The 24,239-nt window shown below is 25.8% G+C and overlaps 1 protein-coding gene across 1 annotated transcript; it reads left to right on the top strand.

Annotated features, from left to right (window-relative positions):
• The first annotated feature begins 251 nt into the window (after positions 1-251).
• On the top strand, positions 252-9,201 carry LOC145828813 (protein phosphatase PTC7 homolog). The gene is made up of 7 exons (XM_082936570.1): positions 252-494; positions 1,346-1,519; positions 1,726-1,908; positions 4,179-4,377; positions 7,242-7,365; positions 7,790-7,919; positions 8,752-9,201. Exons 1-7 carry the CDS (start codon positions 302-304, stop codon positions 8,805-8,807), a joined length of 1,059 nt encoding a protein of 352 aa, XP_082792696.1. The 5' UTR covers positions 252-301; the 3' UTR covers positions 8,808-9,201.
• The last annotated feature ends 15,038 nt before the right edge of the window (positions 9,202-24,239 follow it).

Here is a 24,239-nt window from a genome sequence, read left to right as displayed (position 1 = left end):
ATTGGTGCAACATCATGCTAGTAATTACCAAAAATTTATCATCAGATTTTTTATCAAAAAACACATTAAAAGTAGCTTTACAGTATCTTTTCAACATTATTTTACTATATAAAACAGTTTTTTCACAGCTTAATTTTCTAAATTAAATTTCTATTTCGTTTAATCTACAATTGTATACTATAATAATGAAACAAAGTGTTTCAGAAGTCTTATTTCTTGCATCTAAACTACTTCTTATTTCCTACAGAAAATTTATTTTTAAAAAAGTTGTCCAGCTCACAACTGTAGTTTTCTGAATAGAATGCAGTTGAGCAAGATATTTTCCTCCTTGCAGCCTCCTCAACTGATGCTCTCAGTGGTGGCTTGTGGCCGGTTTGTTGCAAGGTACTTTGCCAACTCTGTGACACAAAGAGACTTTACTGCTGCACTGGCTCCCATTCCTTTTTCTAAACGGTTGTTCCAAACTTTCTTACAGTCAAATGCCAGATTATCAAGTATGTTTGGATTTTTGTTTTACACCCAAAGCATATTTTTTTAATGACCTAAGTGTGCTACCGTTATATATTTATATTTTTATTACTAATAAAAAAGTATAAATTAATTAATTACATATTATTTAATTTCAGTTAAATATTAGCAGGTTTTTAGTCATATAAAAGCTGTTTAGTTTATATTATCATTTAATAATAGTAAGTAAAATATATCTGTTGAAAGTTTTTGGTGTATAGAATTGAGACAGTATTAAAATTGTTTTTACTATTTTAAATATTTACTAATACAAGTAAAAATATATTCAAAGTAGAATTCTTTTTGTGGTTTGTCTAGCCTTTTAAACTTTTTTAATATCACTTTAAGTTTTATAAAACATCTAAATTTCAACTTTTGTAAAATTTAAATTATTTATTTTGATTTTTTTAAATAAAAAGCTTAAACATATTTTGTTTAAGGTTCTGATTCCTTTAATTTTACGTATTTTTTCAAATAAATAAAAAGTATTTTTCAATATTTGACAACTAAATAGTTTCTTATTTGTTTTAAAATTTTCTTTAAAGTTAGTAAATTATAATTAATAATAAAATATCTGTGTGTTTACATAATCATCTACTCCTTAAAATTATTTCTAGAGTTTTGGCTACAAATAATTTTTGTTTATGATAAAATGAGTTGCATGATAGTTATTTTTTTAATCAACATACTTGGAAACATTTTTAAGGTTTTTATTAATTTTCTTCTTTACCACTTATTTTAATACAATAGGTTATTTTGTTAATAACTTGTTATTTTGTTGTATTGATATGTAAAGTTTACTTGTAAATTGTCTTTAAAATTATACTTAATATTTCAGATAAGCCTTCATACCAGTGCAAGCTCGTGTCTGCTGTTTGGGGCTTCAGCAAGTTTGACTCGCCAAGAACCAATTCACGCCGCGTGCAAGCTCCTCCTGTGAACTTTATTAAGGAAAATTTGTTTGGAGATGATGCTTGCTTTGTTGCATTCAATAAGTCCACTGATGTTCTAGGTATATATTAACTGATACATGTTTTCATTATACCAGTTTAATTAAGTTTTTCAATGATTTTAAAATTAGTTTTGTGCTTTTGCAATTTTTATTTAAAAGAACTTTTAATTTAATATTTTTAATTGGTGTTTATAAGTTAATATGTTAAACAAATTTTTCCTATACACAGCCATGTCAACAATTTTATTTAAACTATTAGTTTTCAGGAATTGCAGACGGAGTAGGAGGGTGGAGATCACACGGAATTGATCCATCACAGTTCAGCATGGGCTTGATGGAGGCGTGCAAGCAGCTTGTCAAATCAGGCAGGTTTGTCACCAGTAGGCCGGGTGAATTGCTTGCAAGTGGCTTCAAGGAACTTGTAGAAAACAAGTCAACCTTTCTTATAGGTCTGTACTGTTTAATTATTTGTTTTTTAATGTGCAAGTAGTTGTAGTTAACTTAAACTTAATAACTTAAGTTAATAACTATTTACTTTTTTATTTACTTTTTAATAAATAGTTTAGAACTGAAATACACCTTATTGTATTTAATCTTAATAATCTTTTAACATTTGTGCGTGTATTTGAAAAAAATAGAGAAACTGTTGTTGCGTATCTGCAATACTGTATATTCTCTTAGAAAGCTCCATAAGTTCAAACAAATAAATGTATTTTAGTACTTAGGCAGTATAATGTTGGGGTTATTACTTATCTGAAAGGTTGTCATGTTTATATTTTCAATTAGTTTTCTTAATAAAAAAATACTTCACATTTTTGATCTCACCAAAAGTTTTTAACTAAACAAGTTAAATGTGTATTTTTTTGACAACAGTATGTACAACTGTAGTCTGTAGAGAACATAGTATGGGAAAAGCTTACATACAGCCGTTTTAGCATTTTGTTGAAATAACAACAAACAACTAAATAAACAAATATTTTTAAATTTAAAAAAATAAGTGAACAATTGATTATAAAAATTAATAGCTAAAGTATGCCAAAACATAAGAAATAACAGGAAGTTCTAAAGTAAAGTGTAAACCTATTTAAAACTATTTAATAGTTTAAAACATTTCCTATGCAAAGTAAAATAGTTTCTTTGTATGTTTTTTTATAACTCAAATGTACATATGTTTCTTTTTAATTTTTTTACTTAATAAAACATTGTTTTTTTATTTTACAGTTAAGTTTTATTTAATTTATATAATAATAAATTAATTCTTTTTTTTTTTGATTTTTATTAGTTTTATTTTCTAATTAAAAATTCTTTTAAACAGAACCTATTTTTAAAACAAAGCCTTTAATAATGTATAACTTTTTTTAAAGAATAGTATATTTTTAGTTTGCTTTTGTATTTTTAATTTGATGTTTTAAATTTTAATGATCTAAATTGTCTTTGTTGTTAATAAAAACTATTTAGAACAAATCTTATGTGGGTAGTTTTAAACTATACAAGCAGCACTTATACGTTAAATGTATCTTATAAAGCATAACATAATATTCAAAAAGTAGTACATATAATGAATGTTTATGCGTACAAAAGAGTATAAAATAGCTTAATGACACATTTCAATTAAATAAAAAAAATTAAACCTAATTTAGTCTTAGCTTTGATTAAAAATTTTGAAAAAATTCAGAAACTACTGAATTTAAGTACTGAAAGCAATTAAATTTAATTATTAATTGAAAAGTTTATGATTAAACATTTTGTTAATATTTTAGATTAAAGGTTAATTTAATTATTGTTATTTTTAACTATTTTAATTGGCTATTTTTTTGTATGATAAAATCTAAAAATGCAGTGTTGTTTTATGAGCTGTGTTTTTTTATAAAATACTTTTTATATAAAAAAAAACTTAACACAAAATAAACTTGACTTTGATGCAAAATTATTATTAGTAATAAGTGCGTCATTTCAAACTTTGAATGGATTTTTAAAAATTGACGCACAATTCACTTTCGCCTTATTTAATATTTGAATTTAACTTGAATATTTTTTTGTAAATACATACAAGTAGCAATCTCTTTATATGAAAATTTTTAAACAAATTTCAAAACAGACGGAGTAAGCAATATTTGAACAGACTCCTCTTTTATATTAAAATAAAATAAACTTAAAAATTCTAGTTGATATATGTTTTTTTTTCAATTTAATTTTAAATTGTTAGTTATATAAAAAAAAAATTAAATTAATATCTATACATTCTTATTATTTAATGTTGTAATTTTTTAGTAGTTCTTGGAAAATTTAATTAAAACTTTTAAAGCAAATTTTTTTAGCATGTTTATTTTAGTGGTTTTTTTAATTCCGATGCTTTATGTTCTCACTGCGCTTTTGTTGCTGTAAAAATTTCAAAGCATTTATATTGTTTGTCTACTTACACTGCATATTTTTTAATAAAACTTTTTGGTCAGCATATAGTGTAAACATAATTCATCAACTATCCTAGTGTTTATCTTTTAAGTTATCAAAACAGTTAAAAAAAAATTTTTTTGTTGCATCAGTTACTTCCCGATTTAATTTATTTTTACATTCGCTTTAGTTTGTTTTTTTGTAAAACTAAATGAAATTTTCTAGAATAAAAATGTAGTAGATTTTTGTACCTTAAACACGCATTACTTGCAAAGAGTCATAATGTACACAAACAACTGTTTTACTAACCAAGTTTTCCACCAATCAGGAAGCAGCACGGCGTGCATAGTGATGATGGACCGCAACCGGCAGACGCTGCACACGGCCAACCTTGGCGACAGCGGGTTCATGGTGGTCAGGGAGGGCCAGGTGGTCCACAGGTCCACCGACCAGCAGCACTTCTTCAACTGCCCCTACCAGCTGGCCATACCGCCGCAGGAGAGCAAATCCGCCGCCGTCGACGACAGGTTGGCACACAGAGAAATTTGTGAAGTTTCTTTGTTTATTAAGCTTTTGAAACTTGTAGGATGAAAGTATGTTAGGCTGCCCTTTAAGTTGAAAAAAAACAACACCAGCGTGTTTAAGGTTTTAAAGGCAAATGTGTTAAGGCATTAATGTTGAAAGTTGACCTTTATCTAATTTGTTTCTTTAAGCTTAGAGGTATTTTTGCAATCTCTATAGCTTTGCATGTCTATGTTAAAGTTTAAAAGATTAATCTATGTAAATTACAAAACAAAAATAAGTAAACTATACTTTAATACAAAACAAGCATTCTGATTTTGCTGTGTTACAGACGTGCCTTGTGGGCTGTAACTGTTTTAATAATTGATGATTGTGGATAAGTTTTAGTTTGGTTTTAAAATATACAAAATAAACTGTTTTTATTGACCTATTTCTAATATTTTAATTTATCTTTATGAACTTTTACTATTTTTTGCTTGGAACATTTTAAAGAATATCAAATCGATAAATACATCCTATAAACGAGGTTGATAACAAAAAATTAACAAAATATTTTTTTTGTTATACATGGGAGAGAAAATAGTTAAACTGTTTTTATTGTCTACTTTGAAAATTAAGCTAGTTACATAGATCATTATTTTCAATTAAACTGCCAGATGTTTTTTAAGGTCACATTTAAAGCAATATAAATTTTAATAACATAGACAGTTTATAAAATAATTTTTTAGCATGCTAAACTGTATAACATACTTGATATTTTTTATACAAGCTATATAAAATGCTACAATACAATAGTTTCAATTAAAATAAATCGTTAAATTGTTTATAATAAGTTGGATGTTTTTATTCTCAATATTTAATTTTGATTTTTTCGAATTTTAGTATAAGTTTTTTTTGTTTAAATTAGAAATTTTTAAGTTAAATTATTATAATATTGTTTATTGTGCAATGTTGAACTCAGACATAAAAATTTGAGCCACTTAAACAGGACACACAAGAAAAAAATAAAAATAAACTTATATTCAAGAATCTAAGATAAAAAAACAAACATAAGCAAAAAAATTAAACAAAATTAATTTTCAAAGAACTAATTAGTAAGTTTAAACTTATTTGTTTAAAATAAAAGGCGATAACTTGGTACATACAAAAAATAAGTAATAGATGCACATTTATGAGAAAGTACAACTAAATAGATGATTTTCGAGAAGCATAACATAAATGAATCAGTAGTTAATTTAGATGAGATAAAATCTTGTAAAATATATTTTTTTTAATTTTCTATCAAGTATAAAGTTTCATATACCATTTAATCTTTACAAGCATTTTTATAGTTTAACAAAATAGATATTTAAATATCAATTGTTTAAAGTTAAGTTGAAAAAAGGACTGTATAAGAAACGTAGAATTTTTTTTAAAGAGATAATAATCAATATCTTCACAATACAACTTAATTTTAGTTAATTATTTATGCTAATTCATTAGTTGTACTTAATCTAGTAATTAAAAGTTTAATAATGTTGCATCCATTTTAAATAGTTTGAGAATAAGTATTAGTTATTTATTTTTAATTTTCCATTCAGGTTTTAATATTCTGTAAAAGTAATACTTAAGTATTTATTTCAATTTTTATACTAGTTTATTAGAACTTTTATGTGAAATCAATAGCATTGACAAAGGAATTTCAAAAGTAAAAGTTAAAGTTTGAATGGAAAAATCAGTTTAAGTTTTCTCTTAAAATAGTTTAGTAGTAAACATACACTATATTGTTATACAAATGTAAAGTTTATATTTAGTAACATTTTCTTTTTCTTTTGTTTTAATGCAGTTTATAAGATTTGATTATTTTAACAGGCTTTTAAAGGGAATAGTGGTATATACAGTAGTTTTTGACCTTATTTTTTATGAATTTTAGCAAGTAAATTTAGCTAATTTACATTAATTTAGTTTATTTAAATTAGCATTAAAAGTAAACAAAAATATTGTCAATAGACATACTAAACGTGCCGTGTGAATAAGTATGTAAAAAATGCTTCATTTTTTGTTAAATTATTCAAATTCCTAAACCAAAGATTTTAGCTTTTTTGAGTACTTTGTTTACTTTGTTTTAAGCGATGAATATTTCATTTTCAAAAAAAATTGTTTAAGTAACAATGTTTTAATTTTATATGTTTAGTTAAAATTTAGGAAAAAAGGCCTACTTTTAAATGTTAAGAAATGAAAACAATAATTGCAGGAAGTAAATATTTTTATATCATTAAATATAGATCACATGGTGTGCTTGAAATTTTATTGATCAAAGTACTTTTATTTGTAATTTGTTTATGTGAAAAGCTGACTTTGTTTATTATGATATTTTAGTTTTGTAAAATTTTGAAAATATAAAAACTTGGAACTTTTTCCGTTTACTCAAAAGTCACGGATTTTTATGATGAATTTTAGTCATGTTTTCAATAATAAAAATTTTAAATTTTAAAAACAATTTCTGGAAAAATTACTAGTTTTCTAGATTGTAAGACTTTTTACAAACTTTGTAATTGTAGTTAAGAGTTTTTTTACAATAGTTAGTTTTAAAAAAAAAGTGTTGTAAAAATTTTATTAAAAAACTTGAAAACGGTTAATGTTACTTAATTGTTTAGTCTATAATTTTTCTTCCGCAATAAATACATTCTCAGTACCGCCTGCAGTTAGTCATACTTATCAGTTTGAGTTTTGACATTTTAAAAAGCAGTACTACAACTTTTCAAATGATAAACTAACTTGTTACATTCTTCAAAACAACACTCTATTTCGATTTAAAAGTTTTTATCATGCTATTATAAATTCAATAAACTATTTCTGCATAAAAATATAAACAATGTGATATACGCAGAGCGGAGGATGCCGATACGGCGAGTTACAATCTGCAGATAGGAGACATCATACTCGCCGCCACCGACGGTCTTTTCGACAACATGTCAGATAAGCTCATCGTGAAAGAGCTGCAAAAACTCGAGGTTCAGTTTGGAAAATATTGTGCTTTTTTCACTACAGCTTCATTTATATATTTTCAAATGGCTTGCTATGAAAAGTTAAGTAACTTTGAAAACTGTTCTCCAACTCATATCTCGCGGCTACTTATAAAACCCGCGGTTTTCTGCTTACGAAACGTTTCTGCTGTCGCTCCAGCTTTGTTATTAAGGCTTCTGGTTAAATTTAAATGCGCTTCTTTTTACTAGTTAATCTAATTAACACTGGACGACTTTGCGGTCATCTGAGTTTAATTTTATCTACTACCAGCCAAAAGCTTAATCAATGTACCTTGCATATTAACAAGTCAATTTTTTCTTCAGTTAATTTTTTATATAATGTTTAGCAACCAAACTGAGTTACTAGTACTACTTATAGTACTGATATTAAATTTAATATCGTTTTCTACAGGACGAAAACCCTGAAAGTTTGAAGAAGATGGCGCGAAGCCTGGCGGAACAGGCGAGAGATTTGTCATTTGACACCGAATACATGTCACCGTTTTCAAAAGAAGCCAGGAAAAATGGCTACTACATGAGAGGTTTATAGCAATATGTTTTTGACAATTAATTTTTTATTACATAAAAAATTATTATATTATTATTTTTTTAAGGTTCTGAGTATTTAAGTTCTGCTTTTTAAAATATATTTAAAGACATATAAAATTCACAGTAAATATTAATAAAAACTGTAAATTATATTGCTTGAAGTATTAAAAAACTAGTTTGAAGTTGTTTGTAGCAATATGTTTTTGACAGTTAATTGTTTTGTTACATAAAAAAATAGTTATTTTTTTAAGGTTCTGAGTATTTAAGTTCTGCTTTTAAAAATCTAATTAAAGACATAAAAAATTCACAGTAAATATTAATAAAAACTGTAAATTATATTGCTTAAAGTGTTTAAAAACTTGTTTGAGGTTGTTTTTTATTTTAATGACTTTTGGTAATTAAAATTTATATGTTGTAAAAAAAAATCTAAATAGTTTTATGTAAAAGTAGTATGACAAATTAAAGTTTATATAAATTTTTTTTACTACAATTTAATTTAAAAAAAAGTTGTTTGTAGTTAATTAACCATATAATTTCTAATTAAACAAATTTCAAAAATCTCGTGCAAAAAGTGTTGTTTAGTTAAAATTATTTAAAATTTGTTTATAACAACAGTTGTTTCTTTTGTGTGAGAGCTTAAATATCTCATGATTTCCATCTGTAAAAAAATTTATGTTTTTATTGTAACTTGAATTTATAATCAATAAACAGTTTTTTTTTCCAATATACTTTTAAATTTCCACCTTAGTGGATGAAATTTTTTGGCAATGTCTAAAATAAAACAGGTTTGAAACATAAAAGTAGTTTAATTTTTGTTATTCATAGGTGGGAAGCCTGACGATATAACGATAATATTATCAGTTGTCACAGATGACGGTTGATTTTTTATGACGTCACACATATAAGGGTTGATGGTTAGATTTAGAAGGTCATGTGAAAAGAGATGATTATTTTTGCTAGAAAAAGAATTGTTAGATAAGATTAATTTTTTTAAGGTATTTATATGTATGTTTTCAACTGCTTGATTAATGAATATTTAGCTTTTAGAAAATTTTTATCAAAATGAACATTCTTTTATTCAATGTTTCGTCACAAAAATTTGTAATTGAAAAAAAAAAGTTATTTTATTGTATTAGTTTAGTCTTTAATGCTTAGCTTTTTTTTTTTAAGCTTTAATGTTTGTAACAAGTAATATAGAGTACAAGTCTTTGTTCCCTAAAATATTTTTTCACTAATTTATTTAAAGATTTTAATACACAAAATACTTATTTATTCTTCTGCTAGTTTTAAAATTTTTAGTATAAAAAATACACATTTAAATTTATACCTGCTTAGAATTTAATTCAACTAGTTAGTGGTAAAAATTACTATTGCATTAGAAGTTGTTTATACCTTGTTTTACATTTATTTTACTTATTTTTACTTGAATAAGTAATACTTTTTTTCTCTGTTTGAATTAAAAAGAAGCATAATGAAGGTTGTTCTGTATTTAAGATATTCCTTAATTATTTTTAATATTACATTTTGCAAGTTTTCAGTTAGCAATTTTTTTAGTTAGCAAACTTTACGTTACATTATTGAAGTAAAAGTATAACTAAAAAATAAAAAAATAATAATTTATGAATAATATAAAACAACTCCTCAAATTTATAAGAGAATTGTAGGATATAGGTAGGTTATAAAAGAAGTCTTTGAGTTTTTAAATGTACTGTAGTAACAGGGTTTCCACACATACAGTGCACTCAGGCTATTTAACTTTTATGAACAACTTTTTCCTTACTAATTGTTTTATTTCTTTGAATAATAATTAAATATATTAATATTATGTATTCAAGCTTGATTTACATTATTTTCAGTTTTTGACTCTTAAAAATCTTACTACTAACTTTTTTTTAATTTCTCACAAATTAAGGCTGACTAAGGCGATTTTGGTATAACTCAAGCATCATATCATGTTTTGCATCATTTAGTGACAGTAACCTGAATAGTGAAGATTGCAAGAAACTAAGTAATTTTTGATATGATATTAATAATATTTATACATTTTTATTATCTTATTGATTCTCTTAGTTTCCGTAAAAAAAGCTAGTGTAGCTAATTTGCTATACAATTAATTGAATGGTAAAAAATATTTACGTAAAATGCTATATTTACATTAAATTGTTAGGTACTTTGCAATTATTATTCTTTTTTTATTTATTTTTTGTTCAAAGGACTTAATTATAACGTTAAGATTTTTACTTATAAAACTAACTGCAACATTTCATATAGCTACTGATAAATAGCTTTCAGTGCATTTACTTTATTCACCACAAAAACTATGCTAGATAAAATGATGGAGGGGAGTTATCATATATTTAAAATAATTGGAACGAAATATTTAAACATCTTATTAATAAATTAATTTATACTTTAGCACAGCAATACAATGCTAATAACTTTAGAAGATATGTGTACTTGCATATAATAGTTAATGTAACAAAGCTGTATGTGTATTTAGTCCTAAATTGTTCTTGTAACAGTTCTCAATTTATTTACAGACTCAATAACTTATAATTGAAGAGCCCTATTGGGCGAAAAACATTATTATTGCTAAAATATGTTACATAAAATCTAAAAAGTACCTACCTATTCTTAGAAAAAGATAACAACTGCACTTGTGCATTTTATTTTCACTGCCAGTAGTATGTTTCAGAAAAATAAGTTTAAAGGAATTTCAATTACTATTATTTGACTTGATGCAAATAGCTATGTTTCGAATGAGTTTTTTGCTAGAATCATTATATATAACTGTAGGTCTTCCATACTAAACATGCGAATTTATCCCCTTGCTATTTTACATTTTTATAAATATAATTTTTTAAAGTTGTTAAACATTTCATTTTTACTTATTTGTAGTAGATATTTCATTAGAAAGATATTTTAATTAAAAAGTGGTTACATGACAATTCAAATTCGGACAACTCAAATTCCGACAATTCAAATTCTTAAAAAAATATTTGAAAGACTATATCTCAATAATTATGATACATTTAAAAAAAATAAAAAATACATATGTAGATCTTATTGATATCTACAAGCCACTTTTTTCTTTTTTGCAAAATCTTAAATATTTTTCAAGAAATTTTAAAATTACTAAAAATAACTATGTTTTATAGTTTAATTAAGCTATATCTCGAAAAACATTTAATGTTTTGCAAAAATAAAAAAAATGGCTTGCAGATATTAATGAGACCTACATACGTATCTTTTACATTTGAAAAATATACATTACTTTTTTAGTAGTTGCCCTTTCAATTTTTTTTTAAGAATTTGAATTGTCCGAATTTGAATAGTCGTGAATTCTTAAAAAGTAGATATTTTTATAGATACAAAAAGTTTAAAAAAACGCAAGTGATACATTTTAAACTTATCAAAAAGTAAATTTGACACCATACTGAAGATAATTCAAAATTTTATTATCTCAATCGTAATACGTTTTATTTTTTTTATGGTAGAAGCTACAAAATTGAAGCATGGAACAGTAAATCTAGTTTTATATTCAAAAGTTCATGTAAAATGTATGTTTTTAAGTTTTTTGTTACTTGAATTAACGAATTATGTTTTTTTAATTATCCATTTTAAATAAAATTTGTGTATAATATAAGATATAAAAAATTCAGACCTACTTAGTTAAAACTTTACTTTTAGCATGTTTAAAAATATTTAATTGGTATTATATGTAACACAAATTACATGTGTTTTTATTCATAGTCTTTTAAATTAAACAGTTTTAATTGATCTTACTTGAGTACTTTTTGTTTTAAAACGAATGTTATCTGAAACTGAACAATGAGTTTTACTTATATTTTATCTTAACACAATAATCTGCCACCCAAGTTGATATTTAGCTGATGCGACAAAAGTGTGATTATAAAACAGCTATGTTGACATATTTTATTTTTGGTTAAGTGTATTAAAAGGAGTACAAGTTTGAATTCAGTAGAAACAATCTAAAATGTTTTTATTTAAAGCAACAAAAAACATTTTCTGAACTTTAATCTAAAGTGTGTTTTTCATTAATGGATATCCTTTAGAAATCAAAAAAAGTCATAAAAAAAAGCACTAACTATTTTTAACAAAGCTTTTTTAAATAAAACTTTATTTACAAAAATATCACAGTTAGAACCTAATTTGAAACAGATCGTAGTTTTTTTTTTTTTAATGCTATGAAACAAGTCTGGACTACTTTTCTAGACGGCGGACCCAATCTACACAACAAAACTTATGCGGTTTAGGTTTTTGGCTTATAAAAAAGTCTTTATGGGTCTTATAATTACAAAAATATCTACTATAATTGTAAAATAAAACTCATTTAAAGTAAAATTACAACACAAAAACGATTAAATAAGCACTTAATTTTACTAAAAACATAATAAATTACATTTGAAGTTAACTTTTATTCTAAATCTCAGCTTTACTTGGTTTTCAAAAAATGTTTTGAGACTAAAAAATACGTCGCGAGCTAGAAACTTATGTTGCTAGTCGGACCTGGCCCGCTGAAAGTACGCTGCCATCTTTTACTACTACTCGGTCTACTAGTTGCCCAACTCCTTGGTATACTGTTAAATCTACTACTTAAAGTACTATTAGCTAAAACACTACGTTACTAAAACAAATCAACAAACGGTAGAAACCATAGAAGTATTAGTACATAGAGTATTTGGCTGTCCAAACATTCTTTATAAAAAATAAAGGTAAATATTAACCACAAGAAAGCAACTTCTTAACTTTAATTTCATAATTATTCATCAAGTAAAAATTGCTCAACTTAAAAATTTAGAAAATCAACCTTTAACACAATTCTATAAAAGACTCAGCACTTTCTTGAGTTGTCTTACGTTTACATATATGTCTCCTAAATGCGGTCGATCTTGGCTAATTTGAAGGTATCGTCGGAAAGCCAAAACTCTCAGTGACATTTTCTAATAGTTATAATCTTCTTGCGGACAAAAAATAACAAAAATATGTTTTCAAGAACGTTTTTCTTCAGAAAATCAAATAAAACACTTAAATCTTCAAAACAAAATTCGAAAATAGAATTAGTGTATTGCAAGAAAAAAAATCAAAAAATTTAATTAGTATTTGACAAGTTGTAACTTTTTTATTTAACGAAAACTCTAATTCTGACAATCTTCAAAATAAAATTCGAAAATAGAATTAGTGTATTGCAAGAAAAAAAATCAAAAAATTTAATTAGTATTTGACAAGTTGTAACTTTTTTATTTAACGAAAACTCTAATTCTAACTAGTTTTAATTAACTTTTAATTTCAACACTTTTCAAAAAAACAAATTTTTCTTCATCTAGTCTTAAACATAGAACAACTATCAGTACTGTCAAAACAATACCTTAAATTTTTTTCAGAATTCTGCATATACTTACTACTTAAAGTACTAGTCGCCAACTACTTGGAATAATACATGGCCTATTAGTTGGTGTAGTATTAGGCCGATTAGTGGCAGCTAAGTCATTACGCTACTAAAACAAACCAATAAACGGTAGCATACAAACAAGTTTTATTAAAGAGAGTAGCTGAACAAAAATTCTTTAAGAAAAAAAAAAGTAAGTATTAACCACAAGAGAGCAATTCATTTACAACCATCTTAATATTTTTCGTCAAGTTCAGTTTTTTTTCAATAAAACATAGAAACTTTAATCGAAACAATTAAACTATGGTATATGTTCATTTGTTGAAACTTAAAAACATTAAGAAATCAACCTTTGACACAACTCTATAAAAGACTCAGTACTTTCTCGAGTTGTCTTACATACTATCTCCTAAATGCAGTCGATCTTGGACAATTTGAAGGTACCGTCGGAAAGCCAAGACTCTTAGAAACATTTATGAATAATATTTACTTTCATGCGAAAATAAATAACTGGTTATGTTTTCTCGAACAATGTTCTTCTAAAAATTTAATTAAATTTTTAACATATTCTTTATTTAAATTTTGTGTTGGAGATTGTCAGAAATTTTGTTAAGTGTTTAATTATATTTTTAGAACAAAATAAAATTTAGTTTTTTCCTGTTGCACGAAGATTATGGTTATTGGAAAATGTTTCTGAGAGTTTTGGCTTTCCGCGGTGGCTTCAAATTGGCTAAGATCGACTGCATTTAGGAGACTGCATTTTGCCTAATAGTTTGCCTAAAAGTTGGCATATGCACAAGTTTGAAAAATTTTCAAGGTTTTGTTTTGATCATACAGATAGTTGTTATATGTTTTAGACTACATAAAGAAAACTCGATTTTTTGAATAGCTTTTAAATTAAAAGTTAATTACATGTATTGTTTATTGAGCGACATAAAACAAGACGATCAAAATTTTATGTCTAAGGACCTTGTACACGAAGAACATTTCGGTTATCGAGTCGCACACCTCTTGGATACCTTTTAATGTCTTATCCAGGACATTAATAATGGTTAGAGTTTTTTTTTCAGGTTAAAAAGTTACAATTTGTCAAATACTAACTGAAATATTTGATTTTTCTTCTTCCAATATATTAGTTCCTTTTTTAAATTTAGTTAAATTGGTGATTTTCATAAATTTTGTTAAGTGTTTAATTATATTTTTAGAAGAAAAATGATCGAGAAAACAAAACTTTGTTATATCTTGTTGCACGAAGATTATGGTAATTGGAAAGTTTCTGAGAGTCTTGGTTTTCCGACAGTACCTTCAAATTGGCCGAGATCGACCGCATTTAGGAGGTACAAAATAACTTAATAAAGTCCTTCCTGTTTTGGGTTGACTTCTCAACTTGAAAAAAAAAACCCACAAATGAACATGTACATTTTAATTGTTTTGTTTAAAGTTCCTGAGCTAAATTGCTTTGATGGTTATATTAAAAAAAAAAGAAAATAGCATTTTGAACTTGATGAACAATGATGAAACGATAGTAATTGAATTTGTTTCTTCTGGTAAATACATCCGTTTTTTCTTAAAGAATGTTGTTCAGCTAACTACTATCTGTATTTGGCAAAGTAGTTGGGCAACTAGTAGACTAAGTAGTTAGACAACTAGTAGTTTTTGTAGTTGGGCAACTAGTATTTCCAAGTAGTCTGGAAATTAGTAGTCCTTGTAGTTATGCAACTAGTATTCCAAGTGGTTGGGCAACTAGTAGTCTAAGTAGTTTGGCAACTGTTAGGCCAAGTAGTTGAGAAATTAGTAGGCAAAATAGTAGGCTTAGTAGCTGGCTTAATACTAGACCTATGCATAATTTTGAAAAATTTTAAAGTTTTTTGTTTGATCATACACATAATTGTTATATGTTTGAGTCTAAACAAAGAAAATTTTGGTATTTAATAAATATCATAGAGGTAAGTTTTTTTTTTAAACTAATTAAAATTAGAGTTTTTATGTTGAACTAAAAAGTCACAATTTTTCAAAACTAATTAAAATGTCTAATTTTTTTTCTTGCAGTATATTAAATCTTTTTTAATATCTTATATAGGAGATTGTCAGAAATTTCGTTAAGTGTTTAATTATGTTTTTAGAAGAAAAAGGTTAGAGAAAACTTTTTTTTCTTTATTATCGCACGAAGATTAAAACTATTGGAATTTTTTTTGAGAGTCTTGGCTTTCCAATGGTACTTTAAATTTGGTCAAAATCGTCTGTTTTTAGGCGATACATATGTAAACGTAAGACAACTCGAGATAGAGCTGAGTTTTTTAAAGAGTTGTGTCAAAGATTGAGTTCTTTTTTTTAGTTTCAACAAATAAACATGTACAGTAATTGTTTTATTTAAAGATCACATGATCTTAGTACTTAGTGCTTTGAAGTTGATGAGTAGTGAAAAAATGATAACAACAGAATTGGTAGGTAGAATATCGTGTGGATTATTTTTGATGCTCGTACGGAGTAGACTAGTGCTTATTGTGTGATGCAAAACTGAAGATGACTTTAATATTTCTACCCATTAAATATCAGTTAATAGTTGAAGCGTTAACTAGTTTAAAATTCACGTAGAAACATAAAAACCAATATACAAACTATTTTTAGAATTAACACAACTTGTGAATATAATAAATGCAAGGATCAACAAGCATAAAATTTTCATCTCAGCTTTTGTTAGGTGATTGTAGAAGTTTTATCTTTTTATATGTTTTATCTTTTTAACTGTATTACAAATAAAAAAACTAATTGAAATGCTAGTATGTTAATAGGTGCTTTATAAGCTAGGTTGTTCACAACTTCATTACAATACTTTGAACACTTACATTAATAATGCTCCTTCACCTTTAAAAACAATTATCTGTATTATTCTATATTGAATTTTTTTTAAAGCAATTAACAAAGATTTTTTAAATATGAAATTACAATAGCTATTTTATCCTTTTTTCACTAACTTAAAAAAAGTTTTTTTAAGTCAGTTGTGCTTCTTTTACTTAATATAGACTACTACACTGTATTCAACCATTAGTAAAGCTGTGAAGTATGTTTTTTCAAATGTATAACGGAAACTTAATGTATTTGGTAAAATTTGGTACACTTAAAAATAGAAAGATACTTCTGTACTATGTAATACTTTTGAAGCTAGAATACTTTACATTAATTTAAACCAAAATTTTAAAAGGTAATACTTTTATGTTAAAATTGTTGAATCTGTTAACTATCATTTAACATTTTAAAGCTTGTAAAGTTTTAAATTCTTTTCAGAACACTCAAAAATTAAATGAAGTTTTCTTCTCAAAAAAATAGTTTATTCAATTGATAGTAATTTAACTAAAGCAAACTTGTGTAAGATTAGAAGTTTATGTTCCTTTTGTAACCTAAAACTTTTATTTTCATAGTAAATTTTCGAATAAATTAAAATATTAGCTTTTTTTTTTAGAAAAACTATTTTCTTTTAAATGAGATTTGTTAGTATAAATAAACTTTTAATAAAAAACTTTAATAAGAAATCTAAAATATTAAATGATACACAGCATAGCCAAAAAAAGGTTAAATCAAATAAAAGTAAAATTTACCCGTATCAAACTTAAAGACTACATGCTTTAACGTTTAACTTTATTTTTATGATTCAAGTTTTGGACAAAAAACTAGCATTAGGTAAAATTTTAATCAAACAACACCGACTTACAAAGAGCTGACATAAGTTTTGTATTAAAATGACACATAGGAAATTACAAAGAGAGAGCAGCTGAATTTTTACTAACTTAATAAGTACACTAAGTATTTATTTGAATACTTTTTGTTTAGAAGTTATTAATTTTTTGTTTATATTTTGTTAAATAACTTTGTTTAATGTGTATATTTTGTAAATTAATAAGAGACCGAGAAACTTAGTTAAATTAAATTTAAAGTAATAATTAAAATTAAAATAAAATTTTAAAACTAATTTTAAAGCGTAATACAGAGAAAAATAATTTATATAACAACAATTGAAACTTAAAATAGAACTTAAAAACGATAAAATATAAACTAAAATTTTAATCTTTATTATTGTTTGAAATTTTTCGTAAGTAAATAGGTCTTTATGTATTTTTTAGAGTTGTACAAAGCCATCGCGTGTATGGACGAAAGTTCGGTTTAAATTTTCAGGTATTGAATTATAAACACGTATTAAAACAAAATAAGTTATTGATTTTGTTTCAGTCAATATTCGAAATACTTGATCAAAGCAACGGTATAACATATATCAAAATTGACGGCAAAAATCTTACTTGTTACGACAAAGATTTCTTTGATAAACTCAGAGCGTCGCGTCTGAAATCAAGCATTGGTACAAGCAACATTACAGCAACTTTAGATTTTAATATTTAGCTGCTAAATCATCAAAAAAATTGAATAACTATTTCTGCTTTTCAGCATTGTTAAACTTACTGTTTTAATTAGAATTTTAATTTTTGTAGAGTTCAATTTTTGTTAAGTTATAATAGTTTTTAATTTTCATTATCAATACAGATAACTTTACTTATAGCAAGTTTTGTTCTATACTTGTACTTCACTTCGTATTCCTTATAACAAATATCTCTAAAATTAATATTAAAATGATAATTGTTTTTATACGTTTATTTCTTTTATATTGGTTATTATTGTTTTTAATTTATTTTACTCACTAAAACTTTCGAGACCTTATGAAAACTTGTTCAAAAGAATACAAAAAAAAAAAAAAACTTTACTTTCTTGATAAAAGGAAAATCTTAACTAATAAAAGTTTTGTTTTATTGCAAACTTTTTATAATTTTACTCTTTTAAAAAAATTTAGACACATTTTTAGAATTTGTAAAGTATATGGTAATTAAAGTTAAAAAAAACTTTTTTTTTCAAAAACATTATTTACCAAAATTTTGATTACTGATTGAAACAAAAAAGCGTTTTTTTTTATGTTTAACGAAAACGATGAGTGTGAAATTAAAAATATTAAAAAATGTCTCTTAGAGTAACTTATTATCATTTGGATTAGCAAACTTTTTGGAAAATTATCAAACGCTGATTTTAGTTCTCCGTAGTTATTGCCAGCAGCAACTTTTGCTTCTGCCGAAGACAACATTTCTTCCAAAATGACTGACCTCGCGTAAAAACCATCTAAAAAATTGCTAGCTTGTAGCCTTTGACTGTTACCAACAGCTACTGGCTCATCTGTATCAGGTGTTATGTTCTTATATTCATTTGCTGCTTTTCAAAAGGAACAGTTTTAATATAAAGTTTTATTCGAGTTTAAACATCCAGTTCAAGGTCATAGAGCAGGGTTGCCCAAACTTTTTTACATAAGGTCTCCTTTGGAGAAAAAAAAAACTATGGCTTCCTCCAACAAGAGTTCTCAAAAAATTAACCTTAAATTCGCCCAAGACCTTTTTTATGCTCTTCATTGTCAACTCTAGAACATCTAGTGTAAATTTTATATATTTCACTTCTCACGCCCCCACCTCTGGCCCCTTTGCAGCTAATAGCCCCCTAAATTTCTGAAATAGCCACCAAGGGGAGCCTATGGCCCGACTTTGGGAAACCCTGCTGTAGACGCATACTCTAATTATTTTGTGCAGAAACAAGCAGAGTTGCGAAGGAAATTCTAAAAAAAATTAAGTTGGCAATCATGACAATTTTCGCTCTTGCGTGCTCGTGCTTTGAAGGTGACGTCATGCAAGACGCGAGTGGACGGTTGACGGCACCGCGAAGAAGATCGATATCGTTGCCAAGGACCGCACCGAGGGAGTGACGTCATGTATGGTCGGGAAAGGATCGTTCGTTTCAGCCAGCTGACAAAAAATATTGGTTTGCTCAGAAGTACTTAACTTTTTTATTCATAATTTGTTTTTAATGTTTTTTTCGTCTGACAAAATTAAAAAAACCAGGGATGCGAAAAGAGCTGTGAGGATCTTAAAAACGACACAGAAACAGCTCAGTTTAGATTTATCATCAACGGTGAAGGCTGGGCATTCATCCTAACCGGGGTTGTAGAGTTAGTGTTTAGTTTATTTGAGTTAATGTAACTGAATATTTGAGTAATTTGTTTGTTTGTAGTTTGAATCGAATAGTCGGTAATATAGGAAATTCAGTCAGTTTGTTTAACACAACATAAACTGTGTCTTAAAAAGCTTAAACGTTTCATTCAACTATGTTTAACTATGCACAACGAGCTGGTTTAAATGTTCAGAATATCATTAAATAACTATGAAAAGTTACTATAAATTAAAATTAATTTAAAGAGTTTATTTTAAAAACAATTCTTCGCTTTGTAGGGCTTTTCAGTGACAATTAAATTCTAAAATGTTAAACAAACGTAATAGAGTACATTAAGGCTTAACTTAAGTTTTTCTACTATATTTTTAAATTTCTTAAATTAGTTTTTATCATAAGCCTCACAAAAAGTATAGCCGTATTTTAAGTTTTTTTACTTGCTAAATTTTCATAATTAATATTATAACAACTTTGTATTTTCAATCTATACCCTAGATCATGTTTTTAAGATGCATTTAATATGGTTTTTATTTAAAAAAATTCATGCCATATCAAGTTTGTAGCAGATGTAACATCAGTTTACCAGCTAAATATAAATTCCCTAATGATTGGCAATAACACTTATTTAAATAAAAGTAAATAAAAAAGTTAAAGCTTATCGAGTTTTTCAACCAAACAGTTCACATCATAACACTTTGCTCTATAGTTTTTACCAGGGTATCTCAACTTTTTTTTTCAAAAGGCCCCCTATAAAGAAATTAAAAAAGCTATGGCCCCCTCCAAAAATATTACTAAAAAAACTACCATTAAAAACACCTTAGACTTTTATTTTAATATCTAGTGTAGTTTTTAAAACTATCATTGAAAATACCTAACATTTTTTTTGCTCTTCGTTATCAACTCCAGAATATTTAGTGTAAGTTAGTTTCAAATTATGACCTCATGGCTCTTTTGTGGCCCATTTACTGATCATGGCCTCTAAAGGGGCGACTTGGCCCACTTAGAGAAACCCTGCTTTATGTACAAAGATACACATACTAATTCCAGATAAACTATATAAGTTTTACTTTTTATTTTAAATTTAGGACCACTCCAATCAAGCTTGTCTGCTGTACTGGATCCAAGTGCACTAACGTCTTAAATTTTAATGAGAATAAATGATTTCTTTAATTCTTAAAAAATAAAATAGTTTCTTTATTGAAAGAAAGTTAATGATTTATACTTTAACAGTTGCTATCAGTGGTGTATTAGATGAAAAATGCAATATGTTGAAAAAAAATATTATTTAAATTTTGTTTTAAGCATATATTTATTAAAATCATATTTTTTTGACCTTGACAGTTTTGATAATTTCTAATGAGTTAAATTTTCTTATAGTGTTTTAATCAATTGCTTTAATTTTTTTTGTAACATGAATTTTTTTCACTAAAGTGATTGAAAGGTTTATATGCTTTAACTGTATAATGAGTTTAGCAGTAAATTTTTAACAGTGATCTTTCTCATGTTCAACAAAATACATCTTAACAAATTATTAACAAAAAGATCTTATATTAACTTATACTGAAACAGAGCTATGAAAAACTTACAGGAATTTTAAGATCCTAAGATAGAACAAGTTAAAACTATTCAGTACACACTTAATAATTGATCACAAAATCATTTATGGTTATATTCGTCACAAACACAATGTTGCCAAAAAGTAATCAAGCTTATAATCAAAATTATAACAGGTCCCGATTGTAACACGAATGTGAATCCCCTAAAACAGTTAGTAAATTTAAATTATACTGTTAGAAACAAAATCTTCAATTGTCCTCGTTATAGATGTTTACCAAAACTTGCCATATTTTTACAATTTTACCCTTTTTTTGGTCTAATTGCAATATATTTACTACCATTATCCCAATTTTGCTTTGTTTTGTTGTAATTCAAATGCCACTTATATTATTTTTTTCTTCTAATTTGCCATATATTAATAAATATTTCCAAATTTTTTTCTTAAGTTTGCCGTATTTGCTAAAAAGTATAACAAATAATAACTATTGTCGCAATAAACAATAATTATATCATTTACATTTGAAATTTTTGTCCCTGATATAACATAAACTTACTATCTAATGTAGGTGCTTCACCTCAGAATTACAATAAGTCTCATTATGATACAACAAATTTTGTTCTCTTGCGGATTTTAATAATTTTATTTATTTTTATAAAATAAAGACACGTTTAAAAAATTGTTAACTATATGGTAATAAAATTGAAATAACTTTATTCATCAAAATTTTGTTTACTTAACAAAACAAAGACATGTGATTTTTTTAGCGAAAACCATGAACAGTGAAATAAAAAATACTTAAAAATGTATCTTAAAGTAGCTTATCAGACTTCTTTTATTGACAAGTTTCTTTCAATGATTTTTGAAAATTATCAAACGCTGATTTTAATTCTCCGTAGTTATTGCCAGCAGCAACTCTTGCTTCTGCTGAAGACAGCATTTCTTCCAAAATGACTGACTTTGCGTAAACACTATTCAGAACATTGCTAGCTTGTAACCTTTGACTAACAGCTACTGGCTCATATGTATTAGGTGTTATGTCCTCATATTCACTTGCTATTTAAAAAAAAAATACATTTTTAGTAAAAAAATCTATTTAAACAAGTAGTTCAAGGTCAAAGAGAGTCCAACTACTTTTTAGAAATTGATCTAGTTTTAAGCCAGTTACCAGACACTATTTGCCTCATAACAACTAAAAAATAACTTTTAAAACATGAGGGATCAAAGTTGGTTAGTCTAATAGGTTTCGTACAGAAGGTCAAAACTACAGACAAAAATAAAGAGACTACTAAAGTTATTATCTATGCTCACCTTAATGTTTAACCCTATTTTTAGTTCTCAGTTAAATTTCAACTTACTTCAAAAAAAATGACGTGAGTTTTCAATTTTTATTTCCATGTAAAAGTTAACGTTATGTTTTATAAAAAAGTACCTTTGACCCTCTTATAGCTTCAATCAGTTAACATTTCTAGTAGCATCAACGTATTACAATAACGATAATCTGTAAACTAAATAGGTGTTTAGTAGATTTGTAATTCGGTTTTTAAGAACTTTTGATCTTAAATTTCAAACTTTTAATAAAATTATTATTTTTATAAAAGATAAATTAAAGAAAAGAGTAAAAATGTATTTAAAATTAACTCGAAAGACTCTTTTTACAGTAATCAAAAGTATTATTACGGATTTAAAGTTGTTTTTTTTTCGAATAATACCAAAACTTCCTGAAAAGGAGAATAACTTAAGTATATATATGCAGAAGTTACTAAGTAGATTTTTGTAAAAAGAATCCTTTGAGTAAATCTTAAAATCACAAAACAGTTTGACTGCTTCCTGGAGCGATTTAAGGAATAAAATTTATATATAAAAAATACAAATACATTGCGTCTGCTTTCAGGTGACAATATAAATAAATACCCTGACCTTCCTGTTACAAGGTTAAACATGGATATATAAAAATCGAAATACTAATACAGAGATTTAATATAATAAGTAAGAACAACACTAGCAAAAACTTGACTTTAATAAAGATGACGCGCAGCAACAAACTTTATAGACTGCGGAGATTCTGTTTAAATATGCTACAGACCAGAACTAAGCTGAGGTAGCCTGTTGAATGAGAGCTCCTTAGCAGAGAAATGTAATTTACAATTTATATACATCTAATAAATTTTGAGTAACATTAATTTTGAATTCTTTAAAATTAAAAGTTTGTATAAGTTTGAGGATAAGTAAAAAAACATATTAACAGTTAATCTGCAAGCAGTTTTTTTAGAGTAAGTGTAACTATTTAAGATTAAATACAATTATAATAACAAAAAAATTTTTAATCAGTTAAAAAACAAATATGACTAAAATTTACTTTTAATTAAGATTAAAAATACATGTGAATTGAGTGCATTTTAAAAAAAAAACTTTCTATAGTACGTTTAAAATATTGCTAGTTATCAATACAGTTTTCTAACAAGATTCCTATATAATCGATTAACTTTAAAACATCCTAAAATTTTAGCTATAAAAAGTCTGCACTAATAAGATATGTTTAAACTTGATGGATAAAATATATAGTTGATTTTATGACCTATTAGTTTGCTCAACTAACCATATCTTACTAAAAACTAATGTAAGTATATTGCAGGTCTATACATAATACAAAAAGTATTTACACCATAAATTTTCTAACTTATTTTATAAACATTTGTTTAGCATGAATATCACTACTGTACTTGAAAGTTGAAATTCTACGTAGCATGAATTAGTGGCTAATTTCATATGATTTAGTTAACAACTAACTTCAAATCGCAATACAAAAAAACAATTTTACCCTTTTATTATCAGTGATAATTTCACTGTTACCTCTAACCTTTGGTAGGTAAATGGTTCCCAGATTTGATTGGCTGGGAATTGTGCGCAGGTTAGAACTGAGCGGTTCCTTGATGAACACATTAAGTGCTTGTCAAATTGTTTACCATAGTATTAATAACGAAATTGCGTTTGAAAATACTGCTCCATCAAAATATGTTACAAATTAAGCTATTTGAAATTATTTATAAAGATTAAAATTTGTTGATAACATTAAAACTGATACTAAAATGGTCTGTACTTAGGCAATAAAAATTTCATGCTAAGTATGAACTTTAACTTTTTAGATAATAAAATTAAACTAAGACCTAAATTTTGTTTTGAGTATTATTAGATTTAAATTGTTAACTTTTTAATTGATTCAAAAATATTTTTATAACAATATATATTAGTGTAAGTTAATTTAAACATAGGTAAATTATTTTCAATAATTTTTTTAAATAACAGGGTTGCCAAAAG

Source organism: Thalia democratica, chromosome 1 (genome assembly GCF_965202585.1).
Source record: "Thalia democratica chromosome 1, ktThaDemo2.hap1.1, whole genome shotgun sequence".
NCBI lineage: Eukaryota > Metazoa > Chordata > Thaliacea > Salpida > Salpidae > Thalia > Thalia democratica.
Note: the sequence above shows the minus strand (reverse complement) of the source record. Positions and strands in the feature narration are given on the sequence as shown.

Bases quoted from the DNA above. Each gene is read 5' to 3' on its own strand.
- LOC145828813 (XM_082936570.1), top strand. From the start codon at position 302: ATGCAGTTGAGCAAGATATTTTCCTCCTTGCAGCCTCCTCAACTGATG. The intron at 1,520-1,725 runs GTATATATTAAC...ATTAGTTTTCAG, and splicing joins TAAGTCCACTGATGTTCTAG to GAATTGCAGACGGAGTAGGA. The intron at 7,920-8,751 runs GTTTATAGCAAT...TGTTATTCATAG, and splicing joins AAATGGCTACTACATGAGAG to GTGGGAAGCCTGACGATATA.